Source organism: Podarcis vaucheri (assembly GCF_965113315.1).
Source record: "Podarcis vaucheri genome assembly, chromosome: 12".
Lineage (NCBI taxonomy): Eukaryota > Metazoa > Chordata > Lepidosauria > Squamata > Lacertidae > Podarcis > Podarcis vaucheri.
The window spans coordinates 19,704,729-19,723,527 of NC_138750.1; the positions used below are offsets into that span (position 1 = coordinate 19,704,729).

General features: G+C 38.9%; 1 protein-coding gene across 1 annotated transcript in view; it reads right to left on the reverse strand.

Moving 5' to 3' along the window:
- STT3B (STT3 oligosaccharyltransferase complex catalytic subunit B) overlaps window positions 1-18,799 on the reverse strand; it is a 43,266-nt gene continuing 24,467 nt past the window's right edge. Inside the window, exons 6-16 of the mRNA XM_082193363.1 lie at window positions 15,176-15,274; window positions 14,380-14,526; window positions 13,934-13,982; window positions 12,224-12,378; window positions 10,912-11,123; window positions 9,781-9,968; window positions 8,686-8,857; window positions 7,748-7,921; window positions 6,852-6,965; window positions 4,117-4,329; window positions 1-1,552 (exon numbers count right to left, since the gene is read on the reverse strand). Of these exons, the coding sequence (XP_082049489.1) occupies window positions 1,472-1,552; window positions 4,117-4,329; window positions 6,852-6,965; window positions 7,748-7,921; window positions 8,686-8,857; window positions 9,781-9,968; window positions 10,912-11,123; window positions 12,224-12,378; window positions 13,934-13,982; window positions 14,380-14,526; window positions 15,176-15,274 (1,604 nt within the window). The 3' untranslated portion in view covers window positions 1-1,471. The remainder of the gene's footprint in view (window positions 1,553-4,116; window positions 4,330-6,851; window positions 6,966-7,747; window positions 7,922-8,685; window positions 8,858-9,780; window positions 9,969-10,911; window positions 11,124-12,223; window positions 12,379-13,933; window positions 13,983-14,379; window positions 14,527-15,175; window positions 15,275-18,799) is intronic.

The window sequence follows — 18,799 nt, forward strand, 5'->3', positions numbered from 1 at the left end:
TTAACACAAAACTTGATTTAACTTTATTTTTCCCTATAGTCAACAACGGGTCTGCATTGATCTTGAAAGCAACAAAGTAATATAATCTCAATGACAAAGGGTCAGAAATCCAGATTGTTATTTTGTGAAAATGTTGCCACTGCATTATTGATTTAATAACCTCTTTACTCAAAAATGAATTTACAAATAAAAATTATACATCTGAGAAGAAAAGTCAGCAGTAACATTCTCACTGAGCAATAGATAATTTTTTTTGTTTTGTTTGGAAGGTACATACTATTCTGCTTTACACCAATACATCTGGCATAAGCTGTTTACTATATTGAAATTATGTCCTGTGGCTGTCAGGTGAGCCATACCCCCAAACACATTTAACTTTATTAAAATAACTAAAGGATGTTCAAGTCTGTAAGGTTTCCTATAGTTGGAAAGTGAACGTGTTCAGTCTCCATAATTTAGTGCACTTGATAATTGTCTTTTTAGTAAAATAGAAAAGACAAAGCACATAGTCAAGCAAAAAGTTTCCCATCAACTGAAGCACTAAATAAAAATATGGAGAAAAGCCAGTCATTTCCACAACCCCGTGAAAATGGAGGCAGCTTTATAAACCATCTGCCTTTCAGTAGCCACAGAAAGACTTTGGATACTTGTCAAAAAACATCTCCTAACAGGCCAAATTATGGTTTAATGAAAATATGAAGCTAAACAAGCAAAATCTGAGAACACCAGGTGCTCGGGTGCTCAGTAGCATTCATTACTGTCGTGTCTGATTTAAGATACAAATTTAGCCCTTGTATCTACCTACAAGATTTGCCCTATATAGTCCAAGAATACACCTGCATATGGGCAGCAAGACCAACTCTTCTCAAAACAAGTTGCATAATCCAATTATATAATCTGTCCGGTGATTAGTGAAACTGCAGCTTGGTTTACAGTCCAGCACACAACATACAGCAAGAGGAGAGTACATTTCATGAAGTCTTGTAAAATAAATACCTTTAAAGGAGTCCTAGTAGCTGAATATAAAAATATCCACACTCCTGAAAGTGTCAGACCAAGGCTAGTCAATTCATACATTTCACCATTCCAGTAAGATATTGCTGTTCAGCTCAACTACTTAAAAAAAAATCTCGACAAGTATGCATGTGCCAAGGACCGAATTAAAGGGCTCTTTGGTGCAATCAGTCCAAATTCAATCGATTGGAAGGATAATATGTACCAGTAAAATCAAAAAAATCTGCTGCTAGACCTGGACAGCAGCTCAGTCTTGCTCCACAATACAAATCTAAAACAGCTGTTCTCAATAAGCCAAAAATTTTAAAGTCAGACATTGCCTGAAAGTTTTGTACAATAATCTGGACCAATGATGGTTCTGTACCCTCATGTTGCTGTGAAACATGACTTGAGCTAAAGGCAAAGACTGGTTATCTCAAGGACAACTGCTTCAATATTAGCAATCAGTACAGTGTATTTAAACTGTCTTCCTGTTGGGTCTCTTGCCTTTCTTTAAAATTAGTTTATTCTTAATGTAGCCACGCTTCCTTTTGGCAGTCTAAAAAGAAAAACAGAATAGTGTATTAGTTTCTTACAATGCTCTAGTGACTACATCAAGTTCTGCATTGCTCTAGAATATTTAAATATTACATTTGGGGTCAGGGCTAGGAAACTGGCAGGCCTAATCTGAAATTTTTGATAGCCCCACCCTATGCATGTTTTCTCAGAGACAAGTCCCACTGTACTCAGTGAAACCTACCCCCTAGTAAGTGTGTTTAAGATTATTGCCTAAATCAGGTAAACCTTAGTTGTAAATGATTTGCAGTAAATTTTCATAAGGGCTACAGAACGCTCTTCTCCATATTTTTGACATTTTACTGGTGTCACAATAACCTTTAACACTCAAAACCTTTTCAAAACTGAACTTTAATCTTTTAAAGAAACTGGGCTGTTATCTTGTGAACTTGCCCTAAGATAGGGCAGTATCTAAATTTAATAAATAACAAATAACAATCTGGCTTCATAAATTTATTTTCTATGTACATTTAGTCAACACCCCTTAACGTAGGTTTCTGTTTAGTACTTCGTGTTAAGCGTATTTTTAAAATAAAAGGTAGACAAACACAGCATCCATTTTTCCTTCTATAATTGTGCCTCCCAGAAATATTTTAAGCAATTTTAACCTTGGGTTGGATTCTACAAAATAGTTGAGCTAGTGGGAGCCATCACAGTGATGTGATAATTATATGTTAAAGCAAGGTTTGCTTGCCACATGGCAGGCAAGACAGGTAACAGACTTTTCCTGGGGTCTGATATACTGACAAAAATATGGCTGTCATTTCCTTTATCACTGGGACACAACTATTCTGGCACTACATCGAAAAGTTAGACTATAAGGCCATTATATGCAGGGTACAGTACAATTTAGATCCTTAATTCTAAAGGCAACTTTACCTTACACTCTCAAAGGGAAGGGGAAATTTTGAACTGACCTTTTTCCTGGAAGCAAAAACTAATATAAAGACTTGCATTGCATACCGCTATCGCTTATTTTAAGCCCTACATCCTTGACTCATCCACACTCGTATCTCCAAAACTAGAAATGTGATTTGCTCATCTTAAGACTTCCAAAAATGAGGACAAGATTTTTTGCTGCTAAGGTACAGCAAGTGCAACTAATATCTGCAACACTGAATCTGAAAATTCTCAGTACCTCATTCCAAAATATGTATGACTCCAATGCCAGAAAAAAACACAACCCACATGGTATGATAATGCACTGATATTCCAACCTTGCAACTATTGCAAATTGTGTTCTTATGTTGCTCATACTATGCTTTTAAACACAACATGAACATGTCACTACCATATGATTTGTGTTATGTATGCATGATGATTTTTAAGGGTGTAAGACAGAGGTTGGCATCCTAAGGCCCATGGGCCAGTTCTGGCCCATGGCCGTTTTGTGGATTGGTATGGAGATTCCATGCTTTTTCCTCCTGTGGTGCCATTTTTTTTCTCGCTGTGGGGACCGACTTCTGGGTCGGAAGAGTGCTGGAAATAGTGTGTGCGCATGTGCACGGGCGCTCATTCATCCCGGAAGTGCGCTGGAAATAGCTTGAGCGGGCATGCACTGAGAGGTCTGCAGGAGAGTGGATTGGACTGGCCTCAAAAAACGTTGCCAACCCCTGGTGTAATAATGTGCACAGCTTACCTCTTCTGGGCAGATGCTTCTGTACACCTGCATAATAGGTACATGCAGGAAGCCAGGAGCACCAAACTGGGAGATCTCAAAGACAATTGGGAAGTAAATACTTTATAGCAGAAAACATTTGTGCATGAAAGTGGAAGCCAGAAAACACCTTTAGTGGTTTAAACGGGTATGTGTGAATATGTCCTTGCCACTCAAGTATCAAGTTATTAATCAATTTACTCTTTGAATGCTTTTCCGAATTCCAGCAATATCAATAGTTTATATAGTCAGCTTGTAACTCTATACAACTCTGCCCTTGAAGTGACCTTCCTAAAAGATTAAACATTGTCTGTCCATAAGGTTCTATTTATTTTGCAAGGAATCATGTAAAAAAGGGGGTGTTTGTTTAAAAGGATTTTATTTCCATGCCTGAACACTTTTATATTCAATAGAGTAGCGCGCGCACACAAAAATGAGTCTTTAAAAATGAAAACCTGTGTAAGACAATTTCAAAAGGAGTAAGCCAGACACTCAAGCTGTCAACAAAAGCTCCAGGTTTAATTATTTTACAAAAAAAAGAGAAGTCATTCTGAAATTTCTAGGTATCACTTTTCAGAAAGACACTTTCACATTTTACTCAGTGAGCTGCCATAGTTACTAAAACACTACTTACGTATTTTGGATAGTACTCTGTTACACTTTGCTGGGATTTTCAAGAGATTCTGAGACAGCCTGCCAATTAGCACAACAATGAATTTAGTTGCCCTCACATGCTTAGTCAGTGTTAGTTAACCATGGTTACCATCAGGCACGTCTGATATTTGATACAAACTCTCTCTGCGTCTGGCTAGTAGAAAGAACTAATCATATAGTTGGTAAATTTGTGTAACACTATGAACCTCCTTAGGGATACTTCACTGGGAACCCACCTTTTTTGACAAATACTTTTGTTTTGGTAAAATGTTGGTTAGCCTAGGCTTATGATCCAGTGTCTCTCTGTTGTCTAGCTGTTTCACTTTATATATTCTAACAAGCCAATGCTCTGATGTGAAGGCTTCTTCCAAATGTTTAAACTTAATGTCCTTGTTGCCAATCTCAGCATTGCGTGTGCGATCAAATCCTGGAGGTGTCCGAAAATCCAGCTACAAAAAGTTAATGTCACACATTAGGTTGAAGATATAAAATGCAATCCTGTGAATAGAACTCAATCCAAGTACTACTTTGAAAAATATCTCCCAGTGTTCCAAGTTCTACTTAAAATATATATGAGTTGCCATACATTTTGCAATAGGATATTGTTATGGGAGCCTTAACTTCAAATCGCTACATTGCGGTATAAAACTATAACATTTAAATGTTTGGGCCTCAAATGTGGGTACAATTTACATGAAAAATCTGGAGCCCCCTGTTCCATGGCAATTGCTTGCAACAAGTTTCTTATTTTTATTTGTATACAGTGCAAAATAGAAAAAGTATAAAAGGACTATCCAAAACACTACTATCCCATTTATTTACAGATGTGTAATCCCTTCCCAGAACCAAATCTAAGAGCTGGAAATGGGAGACTGATTTAAAGGATTCCATCCAGCCTCACAATAAAAAAACTGCTGATCATAAAATCAAAAATATAAGCCACCACAACAACCAAAAAGCAACAGTTAAAACACTAGAGTCAAAATAGGCGAAGGCTCCCTGAATAAAATCTGCCTACAAGAAGCTGGGTCAAAACCAGGCATAGGCAAACTCAGCCCTCCAAATGTTTTGGGACTACAATTCCCATCATCCCTGACCACTGGTCCTGTTAGCTAGGGATCATGGGAGTTGTAGTCCCAAAACATCTGGAGGGCCGAGTTTGCCTATGCCTGGTCAAAACCAATAAACGGATACTAGTGCGAGTTGGTAAAGGATCACTGTTGTGTGCTTTTATCTCCTATTACCTTCAGAACTCCGGCAGTCCCTGTTAAAGTAACACATTACAGCAGTGGTTTTCAACAAGTGTGCCGTGGCACCCTGGGGTGCTGCGGGCAACACTGGCCTCAGTCCCTCTTTCCTTACCACCTTCCTCTGATGCCCTCTTGCGTCTCTGCCTCCCAAAGGCTTGCGTGGCTGTTTGTTGCAGCAGACCTGGCTACAAGCTCCCTAGACAAATGGTGCCTCGGGGGCTGGCCAGGGGGTGCTTCCTAGGCTCCTGTGGGGCAATGTGAGGAGGCGCCTCTCTTTGGGGTGAGGGGGGCAGCTCAGAGACCAGGGGTGGCAGCAGTGGCTGCCCGGAGGACTCTCAAGGAGAGAGGAGAAGAGAGGAGGCCGAGGGAACACTCCACAAGGGACGGTGTTCGAAAAAGGGTGAGAGGCTGCCGGCTTTGCAGGCAAGGGGTGACATAACTGGGCTCCTGAGCCCCACAGGGGTGCCGCAGAAAAAAATGGAGCTGTGGACCCCAAAAGGTTGAGAACCTCTGCATTACTGTCATCAAGCCTGTAAGTAATGGGATGCCAGATTTCTTCTGGGAAGGTTTTGGTAAAAGGTGCTTGGTGATGAGAGCTACATTCACAAGACAACTCTCAAGTTGTGCAGCTGCTGCTACAAGATTCTGATCTCATCCAAAAGAGGTTGCAGACATCAACACCTGTCATGTGATTCCCCTAATGGTTTGTTCAGCCACATCCAATACCAAACCGCCCCCAAGCACCAGTTTCGATTTTACACCACCTCCCTGGGATCAGATGATGGCAATTGAAAGGCAGAGCCGTGAGTCATACCACTGACACCCAAGCTAAACTTCCAGATTACCCCCATCCAGACATTTCCCTTAAATGTATTAAATTTAAAACTTAGATGCCTTATTTCTTTTTCTAAGAAAACCCCAAAGTGGTCTATAGCATGTGCATTTTAAAAAATATTAATTCAAAGATTAGCTTAAAATACATATTATACAAACTTGTAGCCCACAGAAGAAACATGTACTGTGAAATCTACAATTTTCATTATAAATATTAGAAACGGCAACTTTCACATAAGAAATATAACAGATAATGAATTACATTCCTTTGCCCTTTATTTAACTTTGTAATATAAGCTCATATTAACCAGCTCTTCCTAGTTACTTATAATGAAAGCTCCATGCAGATGTTAATACCCACCTGATCCTTTAACCCTGGGGGTTACAAGAGCTCAGAGCATATTTGACCTCTACTGCCACTTCCTTTCCCTCTTAGCCCTTTGGCTATTTTATCATATTAGCACTAAAGTACTATAATACTATACTAATCGGTATCCCTCACTGGAACTTGATAGAAGGCTATTTGATCCAGTAAGTCTCCCATCAACTAAACAGGAATTGAAGCACTCTTCAGGTTGATATTATTCCCCTTCCCACCTATAGCCACCTGTCAATCTGCTCTAGAGGTTTGGGAGAGTCACTGAAGACCACCCCAATCCTTATTCTGCCAAAGGAAGACTACACAACCCTATGGATTCTTTGAGGGATACAGAGGTTAGTTGTTAAACTATATTCTAAAAACTAGCATTATATTTTGTTTTAAAAGTTTTGCCAAGTTTAACTTTTATTGATAATTATATTACACATATCGCTTAGAGATTTTTTGGATTAAGTGGCCTACATCCCCACCCCCAAAGAAACATTTAAGATAGCAAAATTTCACTAACCTGCATTTCTCCAAATCTGTAATATGACATTTTATACATGAGACAGTTTAGCAAGGTTGGAGAGCCTGCTTTATCAACTCGAAACTCTCCCTGTGGAGTAAAATAGTCGCTTTCCTTTAGGGAGAAAAAGGAAATACAATTAGTGTCATGCATGTTGCCACAATATGGGAAATAAAGTGGTGCTGTAACTGGTTTCTACTTCAAATAAACTGACTTAACTCTCACACACTGAGCTCAATCTTGTTTTTTTCTATACTGGCTGTAACCATGATTTTTGAGGGGGGTACAGTAGCAAAATTATTACTTAAGCATTCAGAAATTGGATTATTCAGCTGGAAGAATATTCAGCTGTGTCACCAAGAAAGACACATTTCTGAACATCCATAAGCAGTGCTTTTTTTCTGGGGCGCATACAGGGGTATTGCATACCCCTAAACATTTTGTGAATCTTTGTAGTTTTGTCCATTTACTGTATTTTATTTTCCCCGATTTGAACTATAAAATGGTGATTTTCTTGAGTCAAAATGTGAGTACCCCTAAACATTTTTTAAAGAAAAAAGCACCGTCCATAAAGGAAGACCACAATTTGTTCTCATTTCAACTTACTACGGATCTTATCAGGTATATTATGATATGGCACCAATGTCTGATAAGGCCTGATTTGAAGCAATCCCTCAACATAAAATACTATTATTTATTACATAAAATACTACGACTATTAGGATGTCATCTAATTATAGCTCTACTGAGAAGTACCTAGAATCCAGAGAATATATCAGGAAAATTTCTCAATAGAAGTGTGGCGGAATTAGAAGCAAGATCTTGATAGGTTGTACCAACAGCCTTAACATAATTACTAAAGGGTTTTTTTGGGGGCAATTTATATTTCAACTCACCCTGATATCTTTAGGATGTTCTCCTTCAGCTATCCTCACCATCCACAAGAATTTGTTGATATCATCACCAGAGTAGCCAATTACACCTCCAAAAATTATTAACACGTAATCCACATCCAGACTCTTCATGATCTCATAAGCTGCTGTCTCATTTGAAGACATAGCTTTTCCTACCTGCAAGAAAGAGAGTTATTTCTAAAACTTGCAAGTGTTCTTGTCTAAAAAGCAGTTATTAACCAACCAGTCAAGATATATCATTAGCCCATGTTATTAGAGGTCATTTCATCCAATGTGAAATATAGAACTGAAATAATCGTAGCATCGAGTTTAACTAAAAGCTACATGAGAGTCAGGGGTTGGCTTAAAATATGTATAAACACAACTTAAATATAAAATAAAACATAAAACACTATAATTATGTATCTTTCAAGCCTAAAACTTCAGTCATGTTCAGTATGTGGCAACACTACAGTACATATTTTTGTAGTCACTGGCCCAGTTAAGATGTCATAAACAATGGTTTGTTGTTATAATAATCGGACCACTTTTTATGAAGACAGCTATAGCCCTATTAGAATATACTCTTCCCCTGCTGCTCCTCTCAGCAAGGAGTCCAGAGGGAGTAGTGATAATGGTCATTGTCCTTTAACACAGTTGACAGGCTGTGGATATAAACAGGATAAGGTCAGGTAGATATCTCAATGTTTATTGAGAATAAAAGTTGAAACACTGTTTTCTGTTTCAAATTCTATGTTATCAGATATCACCATCAACCTAGAAAATGAACATTTCTCAAACACGATCTTGGAGTTAAGGCATAAAATAAAGCAACATAATGAAAAGCAATCTTCAGCATACATTAAAATGTAATTGTTTATAAATCTAGAGCCACGTGTTCTGTCACCCAGTTCTCAATAAGCAGAAGTACCACTACGTACCAGGGCTATGTGGCTGTTATTCCAAGTATTATTGTCAACTAGAGTAGTCCGATTTGCCATTCCTGCTATCTGATAGCCATAATCCCACCAAGACATTACTCTGGCATGTTCATCTGTGTTTTGTCTTAGCCAATAGTAGGCTTCTCTGAAGTCATCCAAAATGTTTCGGGTGCTGCAACAGAAAAACCCCCAGAAAGTTTTTATCGGAAAGCAGACTCACTTTGATTAGATCTTATTTATTCTACTCCATTTATGAATTGCTTCCTATAAAGCATCTTAAAGTGAATGAATAAAGGGCTTCAGATATTTGTAGCCTCTTTAAGTGGAGCGGGATCTGTAAGACCTGTCTTTATCTATATGGTTGGGCTTATAGGTTTCATTGGTTGTTATACAAAGTTGTTTATTGGTTATGTAAATTGTTTTGGGTCACTTTTGTGAGGAAAAGATACAACTTTAAAAGCAAATATAATTTAAAAGGGAAAAATAAAAACATATGCAAAGCAATTTCATATATAAAAACAAGTTCCTATCCCAAAAGTACAAACTAGGATAAAAATCTCCAATTAAAAGGCTTGTTGAAAAAGGAAGTCTTCCATATGTGCCAAAAGTGCAATAGAGATGATGTCTGATACGTAACATAAGGGACTGCTGCTGTCATGCTAAACACCCAATTCCTGTATCCTTCAGAATGAACCTCCTGGTGGGAGGGCATCTCGCAGAGAGAAGTGACTGGTTGTGTACTGAAGTAATAAGGTGATTTTTAAATGCATCTTGGACCCAAGCTGTATGGGGTTTTGCACATCACTTCCAGCATCACTTCTGGTAGCTAACTGGCAGCCAGTGCAATTCTTCCAGCAGTGGCATAACATGATAGTGATAAGATACCCCAGTGAGCGGTCGAGTTGCTGCATTATGCACTAGCTGCAACTAGCCAACAACCTCAGTGGCATTATAAATTTGCAGTAGTTCAAGCCAGAAGTTACGAGTCCATGGAGAACAGGGGTCAGGCCAATGTGTCACGTGATGTGTTTTGCATTCCTAACCGGTCTCACACAGTCATTAAACTCACACTAAAATGCATACAAAATGCCTTACCCATCATGATTGTAAGAGGCCAGGACGACACTGGGACTGGAGTAGGCATTGCTAGTTACCCATGTGCAGTGGACGGCAAACATCATCAGCAGCATGAGCATCAACATTGTCACAATGCTCTTGATATTCGGCCCAAGACCCTCTTCTGTTTTCTCCTGTTCAGATATGTGTTTCCTCACTTTACCTGCCTGAACAAAAACATATTAGAATTTCGGGGCCTTTCAGTTTATGCCAGGCTTTAGGGTTTATAAGCCCCATATTCAACAATAAAGCCACATTTCTAGAGCCCTCCCTCAAGAGTTGTTTTCCAAGTTATGTGCTAGACAAATGCCTATTTATTAAGGATGTCAGAAGCTGTCTTCTACTGGTTGTTTTTTTTTTTAAAGAACACTAGTAATTTTTGATGTATCTCAAACAAAAACAGTCGTCCCCCTCCCAAAGTGTGCGGTAGTGGGGTGGCGTTTAACATTTAACATCTGCATGAATGAGATTGTGTTTCCTTACATTTTTCAGTTCATCTGCAAAAGTTGGAAAGCAACATCACCCCTTCTATAAAGGGTTCAAGTCTTTTTGTAGTCGTGCTTATGTACAAAAACCTGCATCACTAGCGCAGATAGAAAGCAGCAGCTAAAAGCTACGCTGCTAAAAGAAGCAACCCACCTTTAGTCAAAACAAACAAAGGAATGAACCTCCAAAACAATCCCACTGTGAGACTGAAAGGAAACAATTGACAACCGAGTGTGAAAGGGAATGGAACAGAATGGCTGGAAAGGGAGAGAGATGCATCTATAAAGGGCAGAAAGAACTGTTTGATACTGAGAGCCTATTTTAAAACATCCCCAGGGATGGAACTGAAAGCTATCTAACATTTTAATGTAGCAGCGACAGAGCAGTAGCGTGTCCACTGCTTCCCCAGAAAAAGCCAATGAAGACTGCACATGCTCAGTGAGAATGACTGATGGAAGGAGATGGAAAATTGGGGGGGGGGATGGAGTACTTAGAACCCCTTGGCCAGAACAGAAGCACTACACATGCAACCATTTTGCTCTCTCTGTTTTTGCTTTTAATGTGGATTCATTTATTTTTAAAAAATATCTAAAATCGGAAGCCACCTAGATCTTCAAGTCCCACCTTATCATAAAGATTTCCTGGGTTTCTTTTATCGTCCTCATCACTGCTGTCTTCTATTGGTGGATTCTCTCTCTTCATATCATCACCCAAATAATGCTCAAAAACGTTGGAGAAAGCAATTGCTGACAGCATACAGACTACTGGAGTCAAAGTTAACATAAGACGAACCATCACTCCAGCGAAGTAAACAGCACTGATTGCATACAGAGCCACTGTAGAGAAATAAAGACACTGAGATTTACTATAGGACATTTTAAAATCTTGATTACTATCCACTTCAGAAATAAGCACAATTACGGTACACCTGAAGCTTACAGATTTGATTCCTAAAATCTGCTGTGTGCACAGAATTGAACCCACCTTTGAAATGTATTATATATTTCTGAACTTTAAAAAGGGATTTCAGTTGTTTATAAAAAAAAGGAAAATTAATCAGAACCAAATCAATATGTATGTTATCTTGCTAAAAGACATCTCACTTTACTAGGATCTGAAGGACAAAAGAGTAGCTTTACCAAAGCATATAAATTACTCCACAAGGTTTCTGTGAACTCCTGAAACTTGACTGCACTAAAGCTAGAAGGGAAAGAAGTTTTTAAAAGTTCTCACAAGCAGCATTTTAATAGCATTTTTACAAATTAATTTGAAGAAAATCATTTTCTTGCACTGGATTAAAATGTAGACTAATACAAACCCTACACTGGTGGAAAGCTTGTGCAAACTAAAGACAGTATAACTTCAGAAGCAGCTAACTATAGCAATGCCCATTTTTAAATTACCTGTAACTACAGTGATGGAAAGCCCCCCCCCCCCCCATTTCAAACCAATCAAGTCTCACCTCTGGAATCACTGGAATTTCACCATAATATGAGTCATCAAATTGCAAACAAAATTATCTAAAATAACTGAAGAGTGTATTTGCTGATGAATAGTCTATCTGTTAAATTACCATAAATCATATTTATCATTTTATTCTTTAATTTTTTTTGCAAACCGCTTTGAGGCTTTCCCCCTTACAACCAAATGGTATATAAATTTATGAAATAATACATAAAATTGCATTAGCTATTCAGTGAGAAGATTCTACTTGTATATTCACAGTGGAAGCATTCAGTATAAGCCATTCTAAAAGGAAGTTCAATCAAAAGGAATCACGTTAAGAAACATATCTACTTCCTGAGGAAATGCATTTAACTCAACACTGAAGTAACAGCAGTAAACTAAGCTAATGAATCTAAGCTAACAACTAGGACATCAGCATTTCAGCTAAAGCTCATCGTTTAGTTCTGAAAAGATGGTTACTTCTTCTTACCAAAGACTCTCTCATCATTGATGTTTTTGATACAGAACCACAGCCCTGCTGGGAAAGTACACACGAGAATATGTAGATCAAAAAAGAAGGAAACCCATGTTGTAGGCTGGTGTTCAGACACAGAGGCAATGATCGGGATGTGAATTTTCGCATACCTTGTTTAAAAAAAATTCAGTTCAAATTATTTTGAAGTGACGAAACTACTAAAGATAGTACAACCAAGGACAACCGAACATTCTTCAATTATTTTTGTAACATTCTGAATACACCTTTAAATATGCAGGTTAACATTTACTTACTTATTTTTTAGCTAAAATGCATTTCATTTAACCCCAGAAACTGCCAAAAACCTATTCTCATTACAAAGCTTCCCTATGTCGCCTTGCCGAAGCGTGAACAAAGTGTGTGGATCAAATGATCAGACACATCCCTGTTTAGGGGTAAGGGGCACACAGCACAAGCAGTTAGTAACGGAGCCATGTGCCAGCCCTTCTCTAACCTGGGAAACTGAGGCTGTGCTATCAGTCAGCCCTCAGGTCTGTGGCTGCTGTTGCTGAATGCCACGTTGGCTCTCAGTAAGACCTCCCTCATCCATGATTTGGTTATGGATGAGGAGGCTGATCTGGTCCTGAATCACTGGAACCTGGGTGGGCGAGTAAGGTGGGGTTGGTCTCACCTAGCTGTGCCCACTTGGGTACTCAGTGCTGCATCAGGACAGACTTGAGGGTTGGGTTGGGGAGTTGCTGTAGTCTACAGAGATTACATCTCTCTCTCTCTCCACACACTCTGTGTCCAGTTGTGGGGGGAATCTGCCCAGCTTTCTGCCCAGCAGTTTGCCTGCTTAAGCTGGTCTCAGAGGTGCTGCAGAGGACCCTCAGACTGCCAGCCCAATGCAAATGGCAGGCTACATTCGGGACCTTTTCCCTCAACTGGGCAGGAAGAGGGTGAAAAGGTGGGGGATACTGACATCAGTTCCTTGTCATGGTCAGATCATTTCCTGTTGAGATTTAGATTTTCAGCACCTTTCCCCCTCTGTAGAGGTAGGGGATCTATCAACGTGGTCAGCCCTCAAGAGACTGATGAATCCAATGGGTTTCTGGGGGATTTTCTAGCTGATTGAAGCCCTGACCAACATCTTGAACATCCAAATGGCTCGGGACATTGACACAATTTGCCCGTGAGTACCCTCGCCTGCTTGGGTCTTTCATATACTCCAGAGCTTAGGGTGAGGAAACAGCTGGGAGGCAGCTGCAATTGAACACTGGGGTGCAAGCGGGGAACAGGTCTTCCAGGACTCACAGCTAAGCATAATTCTACTATTGATGTGCACGACATATATAGCAAATATATAAAAATAAACTCTGAAACACTTTCCCTCTTTCTTCACCTGTGAGGGGAGGAAATTTAATGCTTCTTTTTGTCATCTGGAACAATTCAGAAGTTTCTCAATGTACAAATACTGAGAGCAATGGTTTGTTCAAATGAAACCAAGGGATGAAACGACTGAATGAACTCACTGTAGTTTGCGTAAGTCAGAGTTGCTCGTATTTGGTTTTAATGGGAAACTGCAGATTGTTTCAAACAGCAAATGGAAGCTTACAGTTTCCTAATAACAATAGACCATAGTTCAGGAGGTTTGTCTGAAATGGATAAAACTTGTCACCCACTCAGCATAGCCTAAATGTATGGTGCTGTTTCTATTCTACTTACCCAGTATCCCATAGTGAATAAAATCTGCCACTCCATGGTGCAATGTAACCTAAAAATTTCAACAAAACAATTTAAGTTAGTAGATGAGCATTATTATGGATTTCTAGAAAGGCTTGGATCAATATCTACTTTTCACATGTTTCAAAAGGAGAAAGACCCTCAAGAAGGACAACCGTTTTTTGTTTTAAACTAATAGAAAATGAAGGAAATACTAAATCAGTCCTAAAAAAAGAAAGAAAAGCAAGTTTCTTTGAAAATGCTTTAATGGGTGCAAAAAGTCAGCTATTACACCAAATGCTGTTTCTATAGATAAGGTTGCTGAAGTTTCTTTTGAATCATGCAAACATTGCTGGGAGGCCTGAAGGGCTCGATGAATCTTGTGGATTACTCAGGGCCTATCTGAAACTCTATTTGTCAATGAAAAGCATTTCTTTTGTATGATTTACCTGTATATGTTAAATAGATGACACTCAAGAATACAACTCCAGCAGCTAGAGATATACCCAGGAAGAACAAGGTCTGAAATTCTTGCTTTGTAAGCCGGTCTCTCATATATTGCAAGAAGGCATAGGCCTGCAGCAGTGCGAATACACCTGGTTAAAGAAAGACAACCTTGGTCTAAGTTCTCAAACAACATTTCAATCCTTACTCTAAGCTCATTAATTTTAATTATCCTTTCATGGCATAGGAAGTCAAGGGGGTGTGGATTGTAAACAGGAGACAAATATATTTACCATCCTTTAACTGCTTATATTTTGCCCTTCAGTGAGGTACGCCATTCAATACTCTGTTCCCATAAGTAAACAAAAACTCCAATTCTCTTGTGGATCCCTTTAGCTCAAATATGCCACATTTGGCTGTCATTTGGTTACCAGCCAAAATAGTGTCTGTGTGACTGATTACAATACAGAGTAACACCTTCATAGTGAGTATTTTCAATGCATTAAACTGTTATTTTATTTAGGGATTTTCTGAAGTGCACTGGATCCTAAATAATTTTATTGTAGATTGCCTTGAGGCTCTGGTGTAAGACAACATACCATATTTTTCTGTGTATAAGACTAGGTTTTTCCCCTAAAAAATAATGTCCAAAATTTGGAGGCGTCTTATAGATGGTAAGATCCTCCCCCAATTTTCTTAAATCAGAGTCCCCCAAAATAGGGGGTAACTTATACACGGGGGTGTCTTATAGACGGAAAAATACGGTAAATTTAATATATAAAATAATAATAATTTTCTTACCTGCAGCTGCCATATGTTCACTTGTTCTTATTGGCTGAAATCCAACAAAAGGTATCTGCATGGATAATATTAAGCCCACAATATAGAAAGTACTATATGCTGTGAATGAAAAACAGCAAAAAAGGAAAATTATTATGCACACAGAGAAAGTTTTAATTTTGTCTGTGCTTAAAATTATGAGGGAGAAGACATATTACAGAGTTAAAAGCAATACTCATAATTTTAGGACTTAAAGCAGGGGTGTATCTGTCCCCATCTGCATGTTTCCATCGGGAGGAGCATAGAAAGAGGACCATGTCCTTCAGTTTGTCGTCTGATTAAGGGAATGACTTCCAAGCACTGAACGACTGGTATATCACAAGTGGACTCTTTATTCCTACGTTTGCAATTGTTCAAGGTAAAATCTACTTGGGACAGAAACTATATTTTGCCTTTTTTATGGATGCTTATTGTTTGTTTACAGATAGTTGCCTTGGTGATATTATCTTGTGTTGATTGCAGGAAAATATACAGCAAGCACAAAAGCAAAAATATTGATTGAAAATGTATTGTAACTATATTGTAGCTTTTGAATAAATGTTCTCTGAATTTTTTAAAAAGCAAAAGTATATGAATAAAAACTGTATAAGCTAAAATAACACACAAAGTCACATATTGCTGCTAAGGATTAAACATCCAATTATGAAACTGCAAAATCCTGTATAAATAAAAATGTTTTCAACTGACATCTGAAAACCAACAATGAGGGAGACACAGTGAAGATGATTATTTGAAAGTTGAGGTCGCACCACAGAGAAGGTCTTTCTACATCCTCCTCACTTGTGAACCCTGACCTGGACCCAAACAGAGGCTCCTCCCCCCTTGCCACCAATTTTAAAGACTGAATTGCCTGGCACTGGAGCAGGCACACTTACAGATATTTTGGCACCAAGCAGTTTAGTTTCATAACATGCATTTTTGTGGATGTCCAAAATACAGCAAAAGTGAGTTTAACCAGCTTGTATAATTATTATTGTATGTAGATTGCCAACTATTTTTTCTTTGCAGATCCATCTAGGCAAGCTGACATGACAATGCCCTGGTAAAACTGGATATTCAGAATAAAGCTGCTAATATATTTGATATTTTCCCAGTTTATGAACACAACATACCTCTACCAGCTTTCCTTATAATTGTGGACTATGTTCATTATACTTTTGCATCCTCAATCAAGCAGCTTTATTTCAAATGTCATGATCTTCGCACAACACAACTCATTTCACTAAGACTCATTTATCAAAATATTTCAGTCAATAGACAATGTGTTGGAAACCACAGAAGCACACAGTGATCAATGGCATACATTTTTGCATAATTTCTCCCCTTTTTCTTTCAGTTCAGGGTTTGTATCTTCATCTAACCAAGATATTTACACACATAACTCTAAAAATGCCAAGCCTGCCACTATTTTGAAATTCATGTCACAAAATTATTGCAACACTGCCATCCTGTGGCATTTAACAGCAATTAGGATCCATTGTCGCATTTACAGTTTTGTGTTCTTCCATTATGCTAATCACAAGAGTTTATTAATTCTGCACATCAACTCCCCCACCCGGTAACACTTTAGATGGCTGCAAAAACAAATTTCTTACTGTTTGCTCATATGAAAATGCTAATAAGATTCCTAAGTCTGTGCGAAGGGAATATAGACCCATTCCATGCCATCCCAATATCCTTTGCAATTCTGACACATTTTTCACAATGATACCTTCATAAAGAATTTCCCTCCATCCTCTATAACAGGCATGTCCAACAGGTAGATCACTGGTAGATCATTGGCTCCCCCCAAAAAAGCTGAACAACTGTGGCTCCTCTAAAAGAAGCTCAACATTTTTCCTCCTCCCTGAAAAAACTCAGTAACTTTGACCTGAGCCCCCCCCCCCATGGGACCTGAACTCAAAAAAAGGGGGTAGATCACTGCCAGTTTTTAACTCTGTGAGTAGATCACAGTCTCTTGGGAGTTGGCCACCACTGCTCTATAATATAGGTAAAGGGACCCCTGACCATTAGGTCCGGTCGTGGCCAACTCTGGGGTTGCGGTGCTCATCTCGCTTTATTGGCTGAGGGAGCCGGCGTACAGCTTCCGGGTCATGTGGCCAGCCTGACTAAGCCGCTTCTGGCAAACCAGAGCAGCGCACGGAAACGCCGTTTACCTTCCTGCTGGAGCAGTACCTATTTATCTACTTGCACTTTGACGTGCTTTCGAACTGCTAGGTTGGCAGGAGCAGGGACCGAGCAACGGGAGCTCACCCTGTCGCGGGGATTCAAACTGCTGACCTTCTGATTGGCAAGCTCTAGGCTCTGTGGTTTAACCCACAGCGCCACCTGCTTCCCAATATTGATGCTAGCAGGGGATAAAAAGGATACTCATCAGCCAGCAGGATTCCCAAACTGGTAGTGTTGGGAGGTGTTTAATTGTTGCTGCTTGTCTATAACTCTTTCCCCAACTACTTTTTCCTATTTGGCCAGAAAGCAGACTCTAAATCAGATTTCTTTTTTGGGGGGGAAGATATCAGATGGGGAAAGGATTAGCACCCTCCTCTTAACCTCTACATATCTCTTGCCAAAGAGTTTTTAATTATAAAAACTTCACCTTGAAATAATTCAGTTTTGATGAGCTTGCTTCTTTAGATACATCACAGCATGATGAAAGCAGAACAGTCGGGTCTAGACTGTATAATTAGATGGTGAGCACAGTTAGCTTGAATTGCAAATGGACATTGGACCTCCCTTTCTCAGACTTCCTGATACAGTTAGCTCACACTCACCGGCAGGCTAAGGGCCTTAGGTGTATTTCAGCAGCACAGAAATTCATTTACTGACTGCTTTACATATTTCAGTTAAAGGCTATCAGAACACAATGATACAAGATTTCTGCACCATCCGTTACCAATCCTTTGGCAGCAAACACAGCGTTGCTAGCCTTCCCTAAATACACTAAGTACTTCTGAAAATCTTCCACCACTCAAGTTTCTTTTTGAGGACACCTTTGGCAGAATACAGTCTCAGAGAAGTTAGAAACTGAAGGATGGGCTGTTCTCACTAGAAGAATCTTTTGGAAATACACCGTAACAACAATGTCCATCTATCAAGATGAACCTGATTGCTGTAACCTTTCTAAACATAATACCAGATGTCTTAGTTATTCATTATCTCCTCATGAAACATTCAATCCTACACTCGAAAGGACTAAGCTACAAGGCAGTTTCAGTGCTGCTCAATAATACAATGGCAAACCCCGTTTGCTAATAACTAACAAAACTGTCCAGCTAATTAAGTATTCTGACAAATGGGTATGTGAAAAACCATGTGAAAAAAGACGTTATGGGTCTACTTTGTTCCACTTATTTTCAATGCAAAGGTGGCAAGCGTTATCCTGTTGAACAATTCAAAAGTTGCTTTCTTATGCATATAAGCAGAAAATCAGATTTATGCTATATGTTAGCCAAGTGTTGAAAGGAAGGGGCAGCATTCAATGTAGACTATACAAGAGTAAAAGAAAGTAGAAATCCTGCTATTTATAGCACATCACATATATGTCTTTCTAAGCAGTATAAGAATAAATTTTATTATCCTTAACAA